This window comes from Anomaloglossus baeobatrachus, chromosome 4, assembly GCF_048569485.1.
Source record: "Anomaloglossus baeobatrachus isolate aAnoBae1 chromosome 4, aAnoBae1.hap1, whole genome shotgun sequence".
In the NCBI taxonomy this organism is placed as follows: Eukaryota; Metazoa; Chordata; class Amphibia; order Anura; family Aromobatidae; genus Anomaloglossus; species Anomaloglossus baeobatrachus.
The window spans coordinates 506,151,271-506,171,615 of NC_134356.1; the positions used below are offsets into that span (position 1 = coordinate 506,151,271).

A 20,345-nucleotide genomic window follows, 5' to 3' on the forward strand; every position below is an offset into this window, starting at 1 on the left:
AATCCTTTGCAATATGACTCAGGATATATAAGCCAGATCAGAATCCCAATTTGCAGACACGGTGTTTCGGGGTGCTTGCCCCTCGTCAGTGCAAAGTATGGGGGTGTCTGATCTGGCTCATGAGAAAGCTATGTGGGGACCACGGGGGAACACTATTCTCCTTAAGGAGACTTTGCAAGCCAGTCTGGCTGCCAGGTAAGGGGACTTATAGCTGCAATGCCCCTCTGGGAAATATTCAAATTGTCTCTCCAGTAAAGGAGACAAACTCTAGCACAGCGCCACCTATTGGAAGTAGCGATCCTAAAAGTCACAAGTGGATCTTCAACAATCCTTTGCAATATGACTCAGGATATATAAGCCAGATCAGAATCCCAATTTGCAGACACGGTGTTTCGGGGTGCTTGCCCCTCGTCAGTGCAAAGTATGGGGGTGTCTGATCTGGCTCATGAGAAAGCTATGTGGGGACCACGGGGGAACACTATTCTCCTTAAGGAGACTTTGCAAGCCAGTCTGGCTGCCAGGTAAGGGGACTTATAGCTGCAATGCCCCTCTGGGAAATATTCAAATTGTCTCTCCAGTAAAGGAGACAAACTCTAGCACAGCGCCACCTATTGGAAGTAGCGATCCTAAAAGTCACAAGTGGATCTTCAACAATCCTTTGCAATATGACTCAGGATATATAAGCCAGATCAGAATCCCAATTTGCAGACACGGTGTTTCGGGGTGCTTGCCCCTCGTCAGTGCAAAGTATGGGGGTGTCTGATCTGGCTCATGAGAAAGCTATGTGGGGACCACGGGGGAACACTATTCTCCTTAAGGAGACTTTGCAAGCCAGTCTGGCTGCCAGGTAAGGGGACTTATAGCTGCAATGCCCCTCTGGGAAATATTCAAATTGTCTCTCCAGTAAAGGAGACAAACTCTAGCACAGCGCCACCTATTGGAAGTAGCGATCCTAAAAGTCACAAGTGGATCTTCAACAATCCTTTGCAATATGACTCAGGATATATAAGCCAGATCAGAATCCCAATTTGCAGACACGGTGTTTCGGGGTGCTTGCCCCTCGTCAGTGCAAAGTATGGGGGTGTCTGATCTGGCTCATGAGAAAGCTATGTGGGGACCACGGGGGAACACTATTCTCCTTAAGGAGACTTTGCAAGCCAGTCTGGCTGCCAGGTAAGGGGACTTATAGCTGCAATGCCCCTCTGGGAAATATTCAAATTGTCTCTCCAGTAAAGGAGACAAACTCTAGCACAGCGCCACCTATTGGAAGTAGCGATCCTAAAAGTCACAAGTGGATCTTCAACAATCCTTTGCAATATGACTCAGGATATATAAGCCAGATCAGAATCCCAATTTGCAGACACGGTGTTTCGGGGTGCTTGCCCCTCGTCAGTGCAAAGTATGGGGGTGTCTGATCTGGCTCATGAGAAAGCTATGTGGGGACCACGGGGGAACACTATTCTCCTTAAGGAGACTTTGCAAGCCAGTCTGGCTGCCAGGTAAGGGGACTTATAGCTGCAATGCCCCTCTGGGAAATATTCAAATTGTCTCTCCAGTAAAGGAGACAAACTCTAGCACAGCGCCACCTATTGGAAGTAGCGATCCTAAAAGTCACAAGTGGATCTTCAACAATCCTTTGCAATATGACTCAGGATATATAAGCCAGATCAGAATCCCAATTTGCAGACACGGTGTTTCGGGGTGCTTGCCCCTCGTCAGTGCAAAGTATGGGGGTGTCTGATCTGGCTCATGAGAAAGCTATGTGGGGACCACGGGGGAACACTATTCTCCTTAAGGAGACTTTGCAAGCCAGTCTGGCTGCCAGGTAAGGGGACTTATAGCTGCAATGCCCCTCTGGGAAATATTCAAATTGTCTCTCCAGTAAAGGAGACAAACTCTAGCACAGCGCCACCTATTGGAAGTAGCGATCCTAAAAGTCACAAGTGGATCTTCAACAATCCTTTGCAATATGACTCAGGATATATAAGCCAGATCAGAATCCCAATTTGCAGACACGGTGTTTCGGGGTGCTTGCCCCTCGTCAGTGCAAAGTATGGGGGTGTCTGATCTGGCTCATGAGAAAGCTATGTGGGGACCACGGGGGAACACTATTCTCCTTAAGGAGACTTTGCAAGCCAGTCTGGCTGCCAGGTAAGGGGACTTATAGCTGCAATGCCCCTCTGGGAAATATTCAAATTGTCTCTCCAGTAAAGGAGACAAACTCATGATTTACATGAACATTTAGTTATTGTCACTAAATTCTGATTCCTATAACTTCTTCATTGTTCTCTTGATGGAGGTGTGTTTTTTTGCATGAGTTATAGTTCTTATTGTGATCTTTGGTACCATATTTTGAGCTATATGTGACTTTTTGATTATCTTATTTCTCCTACAATAGAATGAATTTTTCAAATTCAGATGTGATTTTTTTTATTGATTTTGTTAAGATCTATTTATTTAAAATGAGGAAAAGAAGGATGATGTAAATGTTTAGATCTAAATGCTTATACTTTGTATTTTTTTAAAATAAATATTTTTCTAATTTTTAATTATAGCGAACTTGAACCTGTGATCACTGCATTGCTTATACAATAAACTGCAATTTGTTAGTGTTGCAGTGTGTATCATTATATTGATATCCTATGAAACCCTGAAGTATAGAGCTGCAGACATTGGAGCTGTGGGTTGCTGTTGGGGTGACACAAAGGGTCCCTATAACTAACCGTATAGATGCTGCAGTCACTGTTAACCGTAACATCAAAGGGACTATTCTGATGTAACGATAGCTAGCTCTGGCCAAGGCAGATACAGGAGGTTACAGCTGTATCATACTCACAAAGAAGTTTAAATAATGGTTTGATTAACTGTTGCCAGCTTTAACGGTACCAACCATCAGGATTTTCATATATAAAGTAAAGCCAGTGCTATACTGGTACTAGGATGCTGAATGTAAGCATAGCTTTTGTTCTGAGAGTGGATGTTTTATTTCAGAAATATATGCAAGTAAAGTTCCAGCAATGCCATTCTATTTGATTTACAGGTGCAACAGGAAGGGAATATGAGGGTCTGGTTGTGCTATCTATTCCCGCCCCTGTCTGCCTGCCTGGCCTTGGTAGATGCTAGACTGTATGGGCTCCTTCCAGGTATGGGTCATTTCTGTCACGTGATAGGGGCGTGTTCAAAATGCAACCATACAGTCTAACATCTACCAAGGTCAGGCAGCAGACAGGGGCGAAAATAGATAGCAAACCTCGACCCACATATTCCCTTACTATTACACCTGTCAATCAAATAACAGTGCATTGCTGGAACTTTACTTGCACATATTTCTGAAATAAAACATACAATCTCTGAACAAAAGGTATTCTTACATTCAGCATCCTAGCGCTAGTATAGCACTGGCTTTACTTTATATAAGAAAATCCTGATGATTGGTTCCCTTTAAATATAATTAATACCTGTACTAGCCTTTCCTACTAATCGTTTGCTACCTACTCATATTTCTGTGTCCTGCAGTAATGTGTACTTGGAGTATAAAAGAATATCCGATCATCTGTGGAAGTTTCAACGCTATTATTTTGTCATGTTTTACCACAATAAGCCTGTGCTCCCGCCACCCTTTATTCTCTTCAGCCATTTGTGGCTTGTCATAAACTGGCTATGTGGACGGAAAAAGAGATCAGGTTCTCAGGGACCAAGTAAGTTAAATCTCCAGCATTTATTTCCCCATTTATTTATGTTGCTTATAGTTGTCATCCTTTTTGATAAAATCCAGCAAAACAAAGTTCCTTTATTTTATTAATACCCGCAGAACTCTTCTTGACCGAAGAAGAGAAAAAGAGGCTGCATGAGTTTGAAGAAGAATGTGTGCAGATTTATTTTAAAGACAAGAAAGATGATAACAATTCAAAGAGTGATGAAAGAATTCGGGTAACATCGGAAAGGTACATTTTATTGGAAAAGTCAAATTCCCTTTATGTGTCCCTTTCAGGGCTAAAACGTTCATAGCCTAATTTGAAAGGATTTTTGTAATTGTTCTTAATTATATACAATTAGATCCAGAAATATTTGTTCAATGATAAAAGTTTGGGTATTTTATCTCTTTAACAAAATATATTCAGGATACACGAAAATGTTTGTAATGAGTACAGCATCATCAGTATAAATACATTATAGTATATTAGCTGGTAATTTATAAACTGGACTAATCAGTGGACATTCGCAACAAGGTAGAAAAGAAAAAGAGGAAAAGCGAACAAGGTGCTAATAATCAATGATTTTTTATTATTCAAGGAACAAGTATAAATATAAATACAACATATATAAATTAGGTGGTGAACACTTACTCAATCAGCATACATATAGTAGTTGGTTATAGCCTGTATAGTTCACAAATATATAGCAGCACTAATAAGAATAATTCTAGTTTATATTCCACATAATTAATGATATAACAATATATGTATAGGCTATATGGGTTTCTTATATATTATTATATATTCTTATATATTAGTTAACTTATCTTTGTGGATAACTTAATTAACTCCAGCTGATTGTTAGCTTCCATATTATTCATGTGCTTGAACTGTGGTGTTTCTCACTATAGTGCCTTAATCTATAATCGGCTGTGCAAATAGACAATTGTCTTGCACCTCTATCAGTGGAGCCGTGAGTGTAGAGGTACCATCACACTATAGGACCCTTTACACACTGCAACATTGCAAACGACATCGCTGTAATGTCACCAGTTTTGTGACGTAATAGCGACCTCCCCAGCGACATTGCAGTGTGTGAAACACATAAGCAACCTGGCCCCTGCTGTGAGGTTGCTGATCACTACACATCTCTCAGGACCATTCTTTGGTCCTTTGTTTCCCGCTGTGCAGCATGCATCGCTGTGTTTGACACCGTTACAGCGACTTCGTTAGCGACTTCCCTTTCAAAAAGCTGCTTTACAACTTCGCCAATGACTAGCTAGGTCGTTCTGCAGATTCGTATCGCTGTTGCGTCGTTTTCCAGGTATGCCTGTTTGACAGCTTACCAGCGACTCACCAGAGACTTTGTAGTGATCCCGGCCAGTTTGGGATCGCTGGTGGGATCGCTAGAAAGTCTCAGTTTGTAAAGGGGCCTTAAGCGACGCTCCAGCGATGCCACCAGCAACCTGACCTGGCAGGGATCGCTGGAGCGTTGCTACATGGGTTGCTGGTGAGCTGTCACACAGGCAGATCTCACCAGCAAACAGTGAATTGCCCCCAGCAAGCAGCGACGCGTGGAAGCGATGCTGCGCTTGGTAACTAAGGTAAATATCGGGTAACCAACCCGATATTTACCTTGGTTACCAGCGCACACCGCTTAGCGCTGGCTCCCTGCACTCTTAGCCAGAGTACACATCGGGTTAATTACCCGATGTGTAGTCTGGCTATGTGTGCAGTGAGCAGGGAGCCGGCACTGACAGCGTGAGAGCGGCGGACGCTGGTAACAAAGGTAAATATCGGGTAACCAAGGAAAGGGCTTCTTGGTTACCCGATGTTTACATTGGTTACCAGCGTCCGCAGAAGCCGGCTCCTGCTGCCTGCACATTCAGTTGTTGCTCTCTCGCTGTCACACACAGCGATGTGTGCTTCACAGCGGGAGAGCAACAACTAAAAAATGGTCCAGGACATTCAGCAACAATCGGCGACCTCACAGCAGGGACCAGGTTGTTGCTGGATGTCACACATAGCAACATCGCTAGCAACATTGCTGTTGTGTCACAAAAGTCGTGCCTCAGCAGCGATGTTGCTAGCGATGTTGCTTAGTGAGACATGGCCTTACTTTATTTATATTGCGATAGTGATCACGGTAATTACCAACAGTTCATACTGCTCAGATGACATATTTAGCTTGCTATTAATTGTTGTGTCACTAATTAAAAAAAAAACATATAGCCTATATATTGTTATACCATTAATTATGTGGAATATAAACTAGAACTATTCTTATTAGTGCTACTATATATTTGTAAACTATACAGGCTATAACCAACTACTATATGTATGCTGATTGAGTAAGTGTTCACCACCTAATTTATATATGTTGTATTTATATTTATACTTGTTCCTTGAATAATAAAAAAAATCATTGATTATTAGGACCTTGTTCGCTTTTCCTCTTTTTCTTGTCTATATTTAGGATACAGTTATATAATCAGTATGGGCTTTTAAGGAATCTGTCAGTAGGTTTTTTGCTACCTCATCTGAGAGCAGCATGGTGTAAAAAGCCATCCTAATTTCAACAATGTATCACTTCGATTACTAGGTGCAGCTATTCTGACACAATCGAAGCTTTTAGTTTTAACCATACAACAAAGCTGAGAAAGCTGCCCCCACCCATACCAGGATTTCAATAAACATAATCTAAATACAGTGACCTGTTAATTACAGAAGAGGTTGTGCCGGACCTGGGCTAACTGCTCCGCAGTCTGAATAATGATAAGCTACTGAAGCTAAAACAAACATACAAGTAAACAACAACACACTTCATGATAAGAAACTGCATCTTCAATCTTTGAAGCATGCTTTCTTCAAATTACATAGCAAAACCCTGCGAACAGATTGCTTTTAACTTGCAGACTCTCAGCCCTCCTTTGATGGTCTTCACATCCTGATTGGAGTGAAGGTTTAGGAAATACAGTTCTTTGATATGTAGCTGCTTCTTTTTCAAGGGACTAAAAGTAATTTGACAATTAGGGGAACTAATCTCCTAATATCTACAATCATGTAATCTCCAGTCCTTCCAATACCTCCTTCTCTCAACTACATTTATTCGTTCTTCACCCAATCGACTCCAAGACTTCTCCTGACTGTCTGCCATTCTCTGGAATTCTCTCAACACGTCAGATTATCTGCCACATTCGGAACCTCCTAATGGAACTTGAAACCCATCTCTTCAGGAAAGCTTACAGTCTGCAATGACCCCTTGCCACCTCATCACCACTGGAGCTGCTGCAACCCCCTCACCATACTGTCTCCTTCCTCAATATCCTGTAGAATGTAATTCTGCAAGGGCAGGGCCATCTCCACCCTTAGTATCAGTCTATCACTGTTAGTTTGTTTTCTGTCATTTAAATCTGTAATAGGAATTTAAAATCTTCTCATGTACAGCACCATGGAATCAATTGTGCTCTATAAATAATAATAATAATAATAATAATCTCAAAAGTGCTTTAATTATCTGCATTTTCTATTCCCTTTTTAATCCATCATCAATATGCAAGTAAAAAGTCTAGAGCTGATTCCAGGTGTGGCATTTGCATTTGGAAGCTGTTGCTATGAACCCACAACATGTGGTCAAAGGAACGCTCATTAAAAGGGAAACAGACCATCATTAAACTGAAAAAAAAATCCTTTTGATAGATAATAGAAATATTAGGAGTGGTCAAATCAACAGTTTGGTACATTCTGCAAAAAAAGCCCACAGGTGAGCTTGGGAACTCAAAAAGGCCAGGATGTTCATGAAAGATAACAGTGGTGTATGATACCAGAATATTTTCCATTGATTCTTGTGAGTTTACCACAAGATGCAAACTATTAATCAGCCTTGACAATAGAGGCCAGATGAGATTTTGCCAAAAAAAAAACAACTAAAGAAGCCAGTCCAGTTCTGGGAAAGAATTCTTTGAAAGATGAAACTACGAAATCTCCCTGTACCAGAATGATGGGGGAAAAAAAGTATGGAGGAGGTTTGGAACGGATCCTCTGAGCCCCTGAAAGGAGCAGGCTTTGTAGAAAAATGGTTGCAGTTCCTAAACAGGATATTTTTTTCAACCCCCTTTAATTAAACTTGAAAGTCTACACTTCAATTGCATCTCAGTTGTTTCATTTTAAATAAAAAATAGTAGCATGCAGAGGCTAAATCAGAAAGATGGAGGTCAATGTCCAAATATTTCTGGACTTCACCGTATATTTGAGAAGTTTTACATATGCTTATCCATACATGGTGGTTCCCGTGATGCCCTCCATTTTTGATAACTGTTATAAATTAGCACGTTTATGCTTCCAGATGTTTATCTATGTACTGGTACATACACTACATTCTATTATTCTAATTATTTCTATTTTTTTCCAGAGTTGAAGACATATATGAAGACATGAAGGATGTTAGAGGTCATGTCAACTTCATTAAAAGTTTACTGCACCATTTAGATGATCACATTGGACACCTGCAGGATCTTTCAGGTCTTACACTGGATTCTATGAAAACCCTCACTGCACAAAAAGCCATGGAATCCAAAAGGAGCCACAGCATGATGTCCTGTGACTTAAGCCTCTCAAAGCAAACTACTGATGATGGACTTGGACAATCAACCATTTGGAAAAAAAGCAAAAGCAGCCAAATTTTAGCTCACTCCTTCTCACAACCTGGCATAGAAAAGTTTACTAAAACTTCAAATTCACTGCAAAGAATCATTGGATCAGATTTCGCTCCTGTACACGAAGCTTTGTTTTACTTATCTGACCATCTCCCGGAATTTCAGCATGGAGCTGCTTATGATGACATAGATTTTGACAAACAGAAATCTCTAAAATGCAAGTCTCATATAACTCTTGCAACTTCTGAATCTAAACCAAAAAGGGTTTCTGAAGTTCCAAATATATCAACAACTGTTCAAGCTAAAAAGAGTCCATTACCGAAAAGTCCAGATTCATCCAGTTCAGCATTGATTGGTAAAACCTACAAAGAGGAAGGATTTGTTAATTGTGCATTTACTGATGATGATGGCAAAGTTATTTCTGAAAATAATTCTGGAGATGGAGATGGAGGTCCATATTCCAAATTATCTCCTGAACTGGAAGCTCAGACAACTGAACAACCATTACCAGAAGCGTCACCGAATGGTGACAACATTGATACTATTGTAAAAAAACATAAAGATCAACAAAGTATCAATAATAAAATTACAGAAGTGTTTCACAAACTTTGGAAACATTCTAAAAGTCCAGGTAACATTGCTGAGTTTTTTTTATTACCTGCCCTTCTTTGGATGTAGTAATATAAGTTTGTAAACAAAATATGTTGCAACTAGACCTGATAACTTCTTTTTTTTTTAATTTTAAAATTAGTAATTACAGTATTATGATGATAGAACTATAGGAACTTTTTTTGTCTGCTTGCTTTTCGTTAGCTTACCAAGTTTTGTTAAATTTTAGCTTCTGCATTAGTCAACCACAGTGAGCGAATTACATTTGTACAAAGTAGGGAGATAAAGGTTGTCTCTCTTGATATATTTATATAAACCATGAAATAATTACGGATTATTAATGAACGAATATGAAAATGCTCGAGTGCTCGGTATTAGAGATGAGCAAACCTGAGCTTCGGTTTTCGAACCGAACACCGAATTTAAAAATCATGGTTTGGGTTTAGATGCATTACATGCAAACAAAACTAATGCGAGAAATGCTATGCTCAGGTATGCTCGGTGCTCAGTCCTGTGCAAGCCGCTTGCAGTGTTTGAATGGTTCATATAGGCGGTAACAACAGCGTGCTCGGATGTAGTGTGTAACAAAAAAATGTATTTGAAAAAGCCCGCCCACTCTCAACTGAAAGTATTTTGCTTATGGCTGGCTGTATGTGGGTGGAGACTCAAACTGCCAATCAGTGACTTAATCCAGGGTTCAGGTCAAGCTCGAGCCTGTGGAGCTAGGCTTGTTTGCTGCAAGTGAACCAAACCTCCAAAGGTTTGCTCATCTCTACTCGGTACTTGAATCGAGCAGGTCGGAAGGTTGGATGGGCTTGACTTGAGTACCGAGTATACTGGAAATCAATAGGAAGCTTAATCATTTTTCCAGAAGACCCAAACAAAAGATTTGGGGGGAGACAAATCGCTAAATTGGATGGAAACAGTGCTCAAATGAAATGCGAACAGCATGGGGAAGATGCCTAGATGCATCTCTGACTCCTACACATATGTAAACAAGCTGAGTATTTGGATGCAGAAATTTCTGCACCATTTCTGCATCTCTTGCCAAGATAAATGCAGAAGCAAAAACATGTTTTTCAGTGGTGTTTTTGCCCCATTTTATATGCATTTTTGTACACAATTTTTGCAAGCAATTTTACCCTGCTTTTTTAGTATTTTCAAACACTAATGAATGCTTTAGAGATAGACAATAGATAGAGATAGATATTAGATATCGATAGATAGCAACAGATACTGTATATCGACATACAGACATATAGACAAAGACATATCATTGCACAACCCCCAGACATATAATAAAATTGCACCTTGTGGAGCTTATTGGACAACTTTTTATGTTTGAATGAATGAATGAATGAAAAAAATGACATGGGACTCCACTATTTTTGATAACTAGTAAAGGTAAAGCAGACAACTGAGGGCTGATATTATCAGGCTAGGAAGGTCCATAGCTATTGAGCCCTTCCCAGCCTAAAAATAGCAGCTAGCAACTGGTCCAGATGTGGTGCATCACATTATATGCACACCTTTTTGATTTTTATACTACACAGCTGACATCAACCCCATAAACCTTTACTCCGATTGCCACTGCACCAGGGCAATCAGGAACAGCTGAGGTGAAGAGCCAGACTTGCCTCATCTAGTGTGATGCACCTCTTCTGGGGCGGCTGCGGGCTGATATTTTTAGGCTTGGAAGGGACAATAACCTTGGACCCTCCTAGGCTGATAATATCAGCCCACAGCTGTTTGCTTTACCTTTGCTGGTTATCAAAAATGGGGGAGACGCCATGTCATTTTTCTTTAATTTATTATTTACTATCCCTCATCCATCAGCTATCCTTACACTGAATTCAGGTAACAGCGGTTTTACTAAGTAGCGGCAGTATGGTGTAGAAGCGGTATACAATCATTACAATAGAAATTAAACCCTGCCTATATGCCTGCACTAATCTAAGCTCTCCCTCCTAGATCAACTCTTCCTGGACTGCTTCCAGATAACACTGTACCAAGCATAGTGTCACCGGGTCTTATATAAGTCCAGATGACGCAATTAAAACTTTAAATACCAAAACTGCTTTAAACAAAGTAAAGGTGATAATATATTACTGATGATATTTTTTTTTTTTTATGTAGGAATCAAGGCTACTACAGAAAAGCAAAAGTTTTCTGTTATAGAGGTAATTTTATTTTTTATAGTAAACTAGCTGTACTACCCGGCTTCGCCCGGGTTAATAACTGCTGTTAACAAAATAGAATGTATTAACAAAAATGTATTCTGCACACAAAAACCACAAAACAAATAGATAGAAATGTCATTATTAAAAGGCAAAAACTAAGCTAATAGAAGCATTTCACAACATATATTTCAACACCACAGATATTCCTCACAGATTTAACTAAATTGGCAGCGGTGGAATCAGAGCAGAAGGAATGGAGGACAACGGCCCATCAACAGCTGGAACCAGAACCTCAGAGTACAAGAACTGGACTGCGGTGAACCTACAAACAAAGGCCCGTGAACTGGGAGTCAGCTACAAGGGACTCTCCAAGGAGCAGCTGATTAAGGCGTTGGAAGGAGTTTGCTCGCAAAATGACGCTGAGGAAGGATCCTCCCAGCAAACGGAAGAAAGACGGCAGCCGGAGGTAAATACCCAAAAAAGTCAGTGGGTTGTGTGGTACGAGGAGGAGATGGCCTTGTTGGGAGAGGAGACCACCATAGAATATAAGATGGAGGTCATGCGTGGAGCTAAAGAGAAGGAGCGCAGGATGGAGAAGATGGCATTGCTGGATAAGCAACTCGCTGTGGAAGCCGCTAGAGGTTCCAGACAGACTGTAACCCCAGCACCCACCATGAGGGAACTTCCCAGAGTGTCCCGCAAAGACTTCAAGCAGTTTAATGAGGCTGCTGGTGACATTGAGGGCTTCTTCCAGGACTTTGAGCATCAGTGTCGATTAATGGAAGTCCCAGAAAGGGAGCGCGTCCGGCATCTGGTTGGGCTCTTAGAGGGTGGAGCTGCCGCAGCCTATAGAGCTATGGACCCTTGGTGGAACTGTGAGTATGCGGATATTAAACAGACTATTCTAGAACATTATGCTGTAATGCCAGACACTTACAGGACTCAGTTCCGTACTTTGGCATGTGATGAGGAAGTGTCTTTCAAGATGTATGCCCACAAACTCAAACATCTGTGGCATCGTTGGCTGGAGGCAGAGGAGGCCTTAACCTTGGAGACCGTCCTCAAGGTCCTCCTAAAAGAGCAGTTTTACTTCAAGTGCCCTGCTGAGATCCAGGAATGGGTGCGTGAAAGGAGACGAGCCACTGTGGAGAAAGCTGCAGCTCTAGCTGATGAGGTGCTCACTATCAAGCCTCAGTGGAAGAAGCTGCTAGCAGAGGGAGCAAAAATGACCAGCTCCTCAACACCAGAGGTTACTTGTCCTTCAGTGCCCAATGTTCCTCGACCTCCTAGATCACCACCTCATGTGGATACCCGTGTGTATGTGCCTCCAGTTGTTTCTACCACATTTTCTGGAATGCGACGAGGAGAGAAAGTAGAAGAGCGAAGATGTTATAGCTGTGGGCATCCCGGGCATCTGCGGGCCACATGCCCATCTATCCCGTGGAGTCATCCTCCAAATCGACAACCACCTCCAGCACCTGCACCTCCCTATCAGTCACCAAGGTCTCCTACCTACTTCTCCAGAAGGCAAACTGGAAGGAGTGAGACGCAGCGCAGATGTTATCAATGTGGGCAGCCTGGTCATCTGCAAGCTCACTGTCCAAGTGTTCAGAGGCAGAACAGCTGCAGACCACCTTTGCCTGTCCATTATCTACAGACACCCTCAACAGGAGAAGAGCTGGATTCTGGCCCTGATGATTTGCCAAGTGACTCTGATATGTTGACTTCCCTACCAGGAGTCTATGGAGTGCGAGCCACAGCGACCCGTTCTTATGATCTTCAGCATAAACATCTACAGGAGGTTGTGCTGGATGGCCAAAAAGTTGTTGGCTTTCGTGACACTGGGGCTTTTCTCACCATAGCAGATCCCCGAGTAATTCAACCAGAAGCAATTCAAAAGGGACCAGGAATTGCCATTGAATTGGCTGGAGGTACTCAGAGATATATTCCAAGAGCAAGTGTAACCCTGGATTATGGCTTTGGGGCAAAACAATGCATAATCGGTGTGATGAGCGGCCTTCCTGCAGACATTCTCCTAGGCAATGATGTGGGAGATATACAATACCGATTTGTGGGTGCAGAAAGCCGAGTTTGAGTGAGGGAGGACACAAAAGGAACCTTGTCCTTCCAACCCTATCGCTCTACAAGGGATTACCTACAGCTTTTCCATCCAATACAAGTGTGGAAGCCAACACCAGAATGCTGATGGACTGTCCCAGCAAGAAGAACCATAGACTATTCACAGCTGAGCAACATGGACGTAAGTGAGATGGCCAGAGGTCTGTGTAGACCTCGTGGCATACTCACTTATTAAAAAGGGGGGACAGGTTGTGATGGTGGGATATGGGGGAGGTGTATCTTGCTGTACAGATTACTATTTCAAGCTTGGTTCATTGTCTTATTTGAACTACTTCTGTGTACATTTCTATTGTTGTAGGTAATCACCCCTTATAGTGCAAGGTTGTAGCCTCTTGAGGCACTTCCATCCCTGGGAGTAGGGGGAGGTGGGCCTAGCGTCCAACTAGTGTAAACTCTCTGCTTACCTGGGAGATTCAGTCAGTCTGTGTGAAACTTGAAGAAAGAAGATTGATCCTCTGGGAGGGAATAGCTGAGGCTGGATCCTAGAGCCGGTGTATGGACAGTTACAGACTGGAGATCAGTGGCCACGTGGGATTGCGTTTTGTTGTTCACCTGTTGGACTCAAGGAACCCATATAAGGACCATCGCCCTATTTTCCCTGGCATCGGAATACCAGGCGGTGCCTCTGGATCTTTTGTTTTGTTGTGGACTCCTTGCAGACTTTAAGGATCTATATTTATGTTTGGTGCTTTATCTTTGTGGTTCCAATAAAGCCCTTTGGATTGTTCCTTGGCCTGTTGTCCCTCCTTGCTCTGCTGTACACCCCGTCACAATGTGCTCCGTCTGTCTCTTTCCAGATCTGTCTCTTTCCCCATCTGTCTCTTTCCCCGTCTGTCTCTGTCTGTCTCTTTCCCTGTTTGTCTCTTTCCAGGTCTGCCTCTTTCCTCGTCTGCCTGTCTCTGTCTCTTTTTTCGTCTGTCTCGATCTCTCTGTTTCTTTCCCCATCTGTCTCTTTCCAGGTCTGTCTCTTTCCCAGGTCTGTCTCTTTCCCCGTCTGTCTCCCCGCCTCTTTGTCTGTGTCTTTTCCTGTCTGTCTCTTTCCCTGTCTGCCTGTCTTTGTCTGTCTCTATTTCTCTGTCTCTTTCCCCATCTGTCTCTATCAAGGTCTGTGTCTTTCCCCATCTATCTTTGTCTGTCTCTCTGACTGTCTCCTCCTTCCCTGTATGCCTGTCTCTGTCCCTGTCTGCATGTCTGTCTGTCTCTTTCCCCATCTGTCTCTTTCCAGGTCTGTCTCTTTCCAGGTCTGTCTCTCTTTTTCACCGTCTGTCTCTGTCTGTCTCTTTCCCTGTCTGTCTCTCTCTATCCGTCTCCCCACCAACATCTTATTACCTCACATATAAGCTTCTTATACTATGAATGTCTTTTGTTCCTATAGCAACCACTCACAGCTCCTACTAATAACCTGTAGTTCCAGGCTCCATTTACTTTAATGAAGGCATGTTTTTTGGAGAGTAACTGTAAAGCACGCGGTTAAATTTTCCTGTCAAAACATAGTCTACGATGTTCCCTGGGTCACATGAGGTGTCTGTGCAAAATTTCATGATTGTAAATGCGACAGTGCGGATACACTTTTCGTTTCACTTTTTCCCCATTATGTAGATAGGGGCAAAATTGATTGGTAAATTGGAACGCGCGGGATTAAAATTTCACCTCACAACATAGCCTATGACGCTCTCGGGGTCCAGACGTGTGAGTGTGCAAAATTTTGTGGCTGTAGCTGCGACGGTGCAGATGCCAATCCCGGGCATACATACACACACACATACACACATACATACACACATTCAGCTTTATATATTAGACTAGCTGTAGTACCCGACATTGCCCGTGATAGTAACTGTCTCTCTGTTTCTCTCCCAGTCTCTGTCTGTCTCCCTCTCTGTCTGTCTCTCTCTCTGTATGTGTCTGTCTGTCTCTCTCTCTGTCTCTCTATTTCTTTCCCTGTCTATCTCTTTCCCTGTCTGTCTCTGTCTGTCTCTCTGTCTCTTTCCCTGTCTGTCTCGCTATCACTTTCCCTATCTGTCTCTCTGTCTCTTTCCCTGTCTGTCTCTCTATCTCTTTCCCTGTCTGTTTCTTTCCCTGTCTGTCTCTTTGCCTGTCTGTCTCTTTGCCTGTCTGTCTCTTTGCCTGTCTGTCTCTTTGCCTGTCTGTCTCTTTGCCTGTCTATCTATTTACCTGTCTGTCTCTTTGTCTGTCTCTTTGTCTGTGTCTATCTGTGTCTGTCTGTGTCTTTGTCCGTCTGTCTCTTTGTCTGTCTCTGCATGTCCCTGTCTGTCTGTCTCTTTCCCTGGCTGCATTGTGACACGCCAACATTCCATTTAAGGGTGTGGCTTCACATTCTTCTGAAGTTCTGGCTCCAACTCTATTGACTTTAATGGAGGCAGGTTTTTTGGCGAATAACTGTAAAGCCTGGAATTAAAATTTCCCCTCAAAACATAGTCTATGACGTTCCCTGAGTCAAATGGAGTGTCTGTGCAAAATTTTGTGATTGTACATGCGGCGGTGTGAATTCCTTTAGCGGACATACACACATACATACATACACTCAGCTTTATATATTAGATATATTTTTTAAACTGATAAAGAACTATCAAGTGTTTACATTAAGATATGTAATGACATATTGTAAGTATCATGTTATTGAGCCAGTATCTTGCACTGTGTGAAGAAGAAAAACATTGCTGTTTAATAATGATACATTAAAGGAAACCTGTCAGGTACTCTATTCCCTCCAACCCAGCAGTATTGATAACTGTCTGCACAAACTCCCTCCCTAACCAGTCCTGTATAATGCTATTCACTAATATGAATGTTTAAGAAAATGACTTATAAACTGCACTATTCCTATAAAAATTAGAACCTTGACTAGTTGAAGGGGTGTTAGTTCCCCAGACTAGTCGGCCCTCTTTAAATGTTATCACTCCCTTGTGGGCGCGATAACATGATTTTTATGAGCCAGCGCCAGCTCCTGGAAATCTTGCACATGGCCAAGACTCATTTCGGCCGTGTCAGTGCGACTTTGAAGCCAGGCTCATGTACTAGTCTTCTGAACTTCCGGTCATGCGTAGCGAGCCTAATGAAGCTGGGGAATCACAGACTGGGAGGATAAAACGCAGAGGCTTCAGATAGTCAAATAGTTTTTTGGCCTCATTTGCATAAATAATGGCAACCTATGTGCACTGAACAATCTATTACAGATCATTCATTGCTCATTGCTAAGCATGGTCTACCTGTGAAAACAGGCTGTTAAATGTCTGGTGACCAGTAAATACTTGACAGTTGGTTGTTATTTAATGCCACAAATTGGGTGGTGTAATCGCACCATTAGGCAAGGTGCACCTTGCATCTGTGTTCACTGTTGGGCACATACACTCAAGAGATATGCACCCAACAGTGGCCACAGCCAGGATTGATGCTGAAGCATTCATCCACCATATTAATCCATTAAAAAGAAACATACAGTATATCACATGGTATCTCTTTCTTTACAGTGGCCCTCTGTGTAGGAAAGCATTTTTCTATACAGTTAAAGGGAACCAATCACCAGGATTTTCATATATAACCTAAAGCCAGTGCTATACTGGCACTATCAGGCTGATTCTCTACATACCTTTAGTGGTCAGCTCGGATGTTTAGGTTTTCAAATACAAGAAAGTAAAGTTTATAATATCACTAGCTTCTTCTTGAGTGACAGCAATTGAGAATCAGATAATATCTGGGAGGGTATACATACCTATCCTATCCCCCTGTTATAATTAGCATAAGTATTATACAATTGATTTAATGTTTCACTATCAGGACCTGTGTGAGGTCATACCCATGTGACCAGAAGGGGCAGGGCCTCAGCCAACAAAGCTGACACCAGGAAGCAACATTTTTCAGTTGACTGAGACCCCACACCTTCTGGTCACCTGGGTATGACCTCACAGATACGAAATCCTGGTGATTGGTTCCCTTTAAACAAATGGTATACCAGCCAGGTGAAGGCCGAAAGAACATACTTTTGGCTTCTATCTAATGCATGGAGGCTGTGTGGAGCTGGCTACGGATTGGACCAATGGACATAAAGTGGAGTCCATGGCTCTAAGGAATGCATACTTTTTCCAGCACAGAGCACTGGTTATGTAAATTTCATTGTTATTTTTTATTAAATATTTTCTTGCTCGTCAGTTTGTGGTGCACAATAAAAGGGATGGGAACTGTGGGAGACAAAGGTACACATACCATGCCATCCAGACCCTGGAGCCATGAGGCAAAGACATAATAGCTATATCTAATATACACAGAATGACAGGCACAAGATTGGTAAATAGAGTAAAGCAATCATTCCATTACTGTCGTAGGTGTCACAGGGGTCTCAATTAGGTCATTGTTCTCCCATCCACTAGTCCCATTATGTGGATGGTGATAGTAGACCCAGTGGAGTTGTCACCACAGGGGGTCTCACATGCAGTACGAGGTGAGGGGCTCGGCCTCAGGAAAATACCTCCACCAATGCACAGTTAGCACTGTGGTGGTGTTTCCCAGGGGCCGGGCTTGAACCAGAAGGCAGCTTGGGGTACTTAAGACACAGATGAGGTGATTGGGGCTGGCTGTAGCTGGATATGACATGCCCATTCCAGGGCCGTGGGGTGGCTCGTTACCGGGCCGTGGTGATGACTCTGGGCCATGGTTCTGGCTCTGGGACATCGCGGTGGAAAGACCCGTTTCCGTGACTTTGGCGGTGTCGTTTAAGAAATAGAAAGGGGATGATGACAGTTTATTCGTGACGCCACCTGTGGTATGCGGCAAGTTAGGTGCCGCCGCTGCGAGATGGAGGACCTCTGGAGCAGGTAGTGATGCGACTTGATTGGTATAGCTTTCCACAGGTACAGCTGGGCCCCAGGGCGGATGGGGGGGTAGTAGTAGTCTATGATGGCAGGGGTTGTAGGGCCGGAAGCGCAGGTGAATAACGGAGCGACACAGGGATGCAGTCTCAAGGTTTTTACTCACTGTAGCAGGTTCCAAGGTAACACGACATGCCAGTGACCGCCTTTGGAGTGCTGGGGTATCGCTGTGATGGGCTCCAGTCGATTCCGGGTAGTTCAGAGGTAGAGTCCGGTGCACCTTTCTCAAGTGTCCCATTCCGGGTTGTCTTCCTGCACTTGCTTCTTCCTCCTGCCTTGCGCCCTCGATCACTGAACTCTGTGCCAGTGCCCATGGACCCTATTGGGTGGCGTGAAGCTCTATCCCTTGGTCCTTCCAGCGAATTTGTGTGGCTTCGGTGCTTGCAGTTACCTCAGCTGCTGGTTTTACTAGTGGAGTACGTAGGTTCTTCTCCTTGAGCCTAGGGACCAGTCCCCATGTTGCGGCCAAGTCCTTCCACCCATAGATTACATGTGAAATAAGGCCACGGGAGGATGTTGCACTTCTCGTGGTCTCTAGGACTCCATCTGTCTGTGCCCGGGCTGAGCGGTACCAGCTCCAGGCCATGGGTCTTTGATCATCCTCTGCTCCTCTCCTCTGTTCTTTCTCTCTCCCCACTCCACTACTGTATGTTTCCACTCAACAGACTCCACCCCCCGGTCTGGCTTCGGGTATAATCATGTCCTTTCCATGTCTGGTGAGGTGTTGCTGAGTGAGAGTGTTGTGATTTTGTGTGAACTGGTGGTGACCTTTTCCATACCCAAGATGGGATACCAAACCTCTGGTTGAGGAGCAGTACCTCTGTGGTGACTGAAGCCTCAGGGCGCCACAGATACACATGCTATGGTCATGGTATTTGTCATCTGGACAAGCATGGGCTGTGACTGCAGACCATATTGGAGACAGGTACAAAAGCTGTGGGCCAACCAAAAGTTGGGAGACTGCGTATTGCCTGGTATAGGGACAGTGGAACTACCAGTCCTGGTTTGTAATCTCTTGGACGGGGTCATCTCGTTTTGGCCACCCACCCAGAGTTGCTGTAAGACCGTGGATGGAAGAATAAAAATAATTCCTTTGTTAACTTGAGTAGATGACTAATACAATCCACAACCTCAGATCTCCACCAGTATGTCACACTTTAAGTCGGAACAAGTTCCGAGTGTTGATATGTTTTCAATGGAGAGAAAGCCACTGCCAGACATCTCTACATAAAAACATAGGGGGTTGTAATTCAAACTGCACAATCCTTTTGTGCTCCGACATAATCAGAAGGCCTTTATATACATAAGATGGCCTGCCGCTTCCACTGAAATCAGATATATTCTGATTCTGCATTCAAATTCAGTATCTATCTTGTTATGTTCTTCTTTGTTAAAATCCCAGGATGACCCAAAAGTTAAAATTTCTCTTATTCTCCATCACAGCCATGCAGCAAGGACGAGGAGAGTCTCAGAAAAACACATTCATGTACAGAATTAAAAGAATTACAACAACCTTCTTCACCGACATCCACAAGCCAGTGTATGTAATGTATATTCCATGTAACAGTATGCTTGTATGTTTTGTGTAGTCATTCCACAGATAAAGTTTCATGGCTTAGGAATATCTTTGTCAAAAACCTGAATGAACTTTGTAAATTAGGGGTCTTGGAACCCTGTTCCTGATGGAGAGTTGGCCACACATGATTAGTCGCTCTCACTCACATCATACTGATCAGTTTTTCCATATTTTATATCCAGAATATTAAAGTTTGGTTTCCTCTTATACTGAAAATCACATTTTTAGTGTGACTGTAAACTGGAATTTGTGCAGGCTTTATGCATGTTGTGGACTCATTTTTATTATAAATGCATACAGTTGCACACTGAAAAAGCCAAAAATGTACAAGGGAAAATATGGCACTGCATTACTGCAAAAGAGAGTTATTTAGTTTATGTATTGGCCAATGCATGTAAGCCCGGAAACCAACGGCAAGGTATATCTCTGTAATCCGGGAACCTAACTTAAATGTCACTATCTAGGTTAAAAACATCCGTATTTAGGCAAAATGCCACTATTTGGACTACAAACCTCCATGTACGGGCAGCTAGGCTCCTGCTACAATGGTTATGAACATAGCCAGGTCTTAGGGCATTGGCCAATACATAAACTAAATATCTCTC

The 20,345-nt window shown here is 42.9% G+C and overlaps 1 protein-coding gene across 1 annotated transcript in view; it reads left to right on the top strand.

Annotated features, from left to right (window-relative positions):
• LOC142302574 (transient receptor potential cation channel subfamily M member 7-like) overlaps positions 1-20,345 on the top strand; it is a 254,559-nt gene that overhangs the window by 195,717 nt on the left and 38,497 nt on the right. The window contains 4 exon segments of the mRNA XM_075343678.1: positions 3,517-3,698; positions 3,812-3,944; positions 8,107-8,981; positions 11,096-11,139. Coding sequence (XP_075199793.1) covers positions 3,517-3,698; positions 3,812-3,944; positions 8,107-8,981; positions 11,096-11,139 — 1,234 coding nt within the window.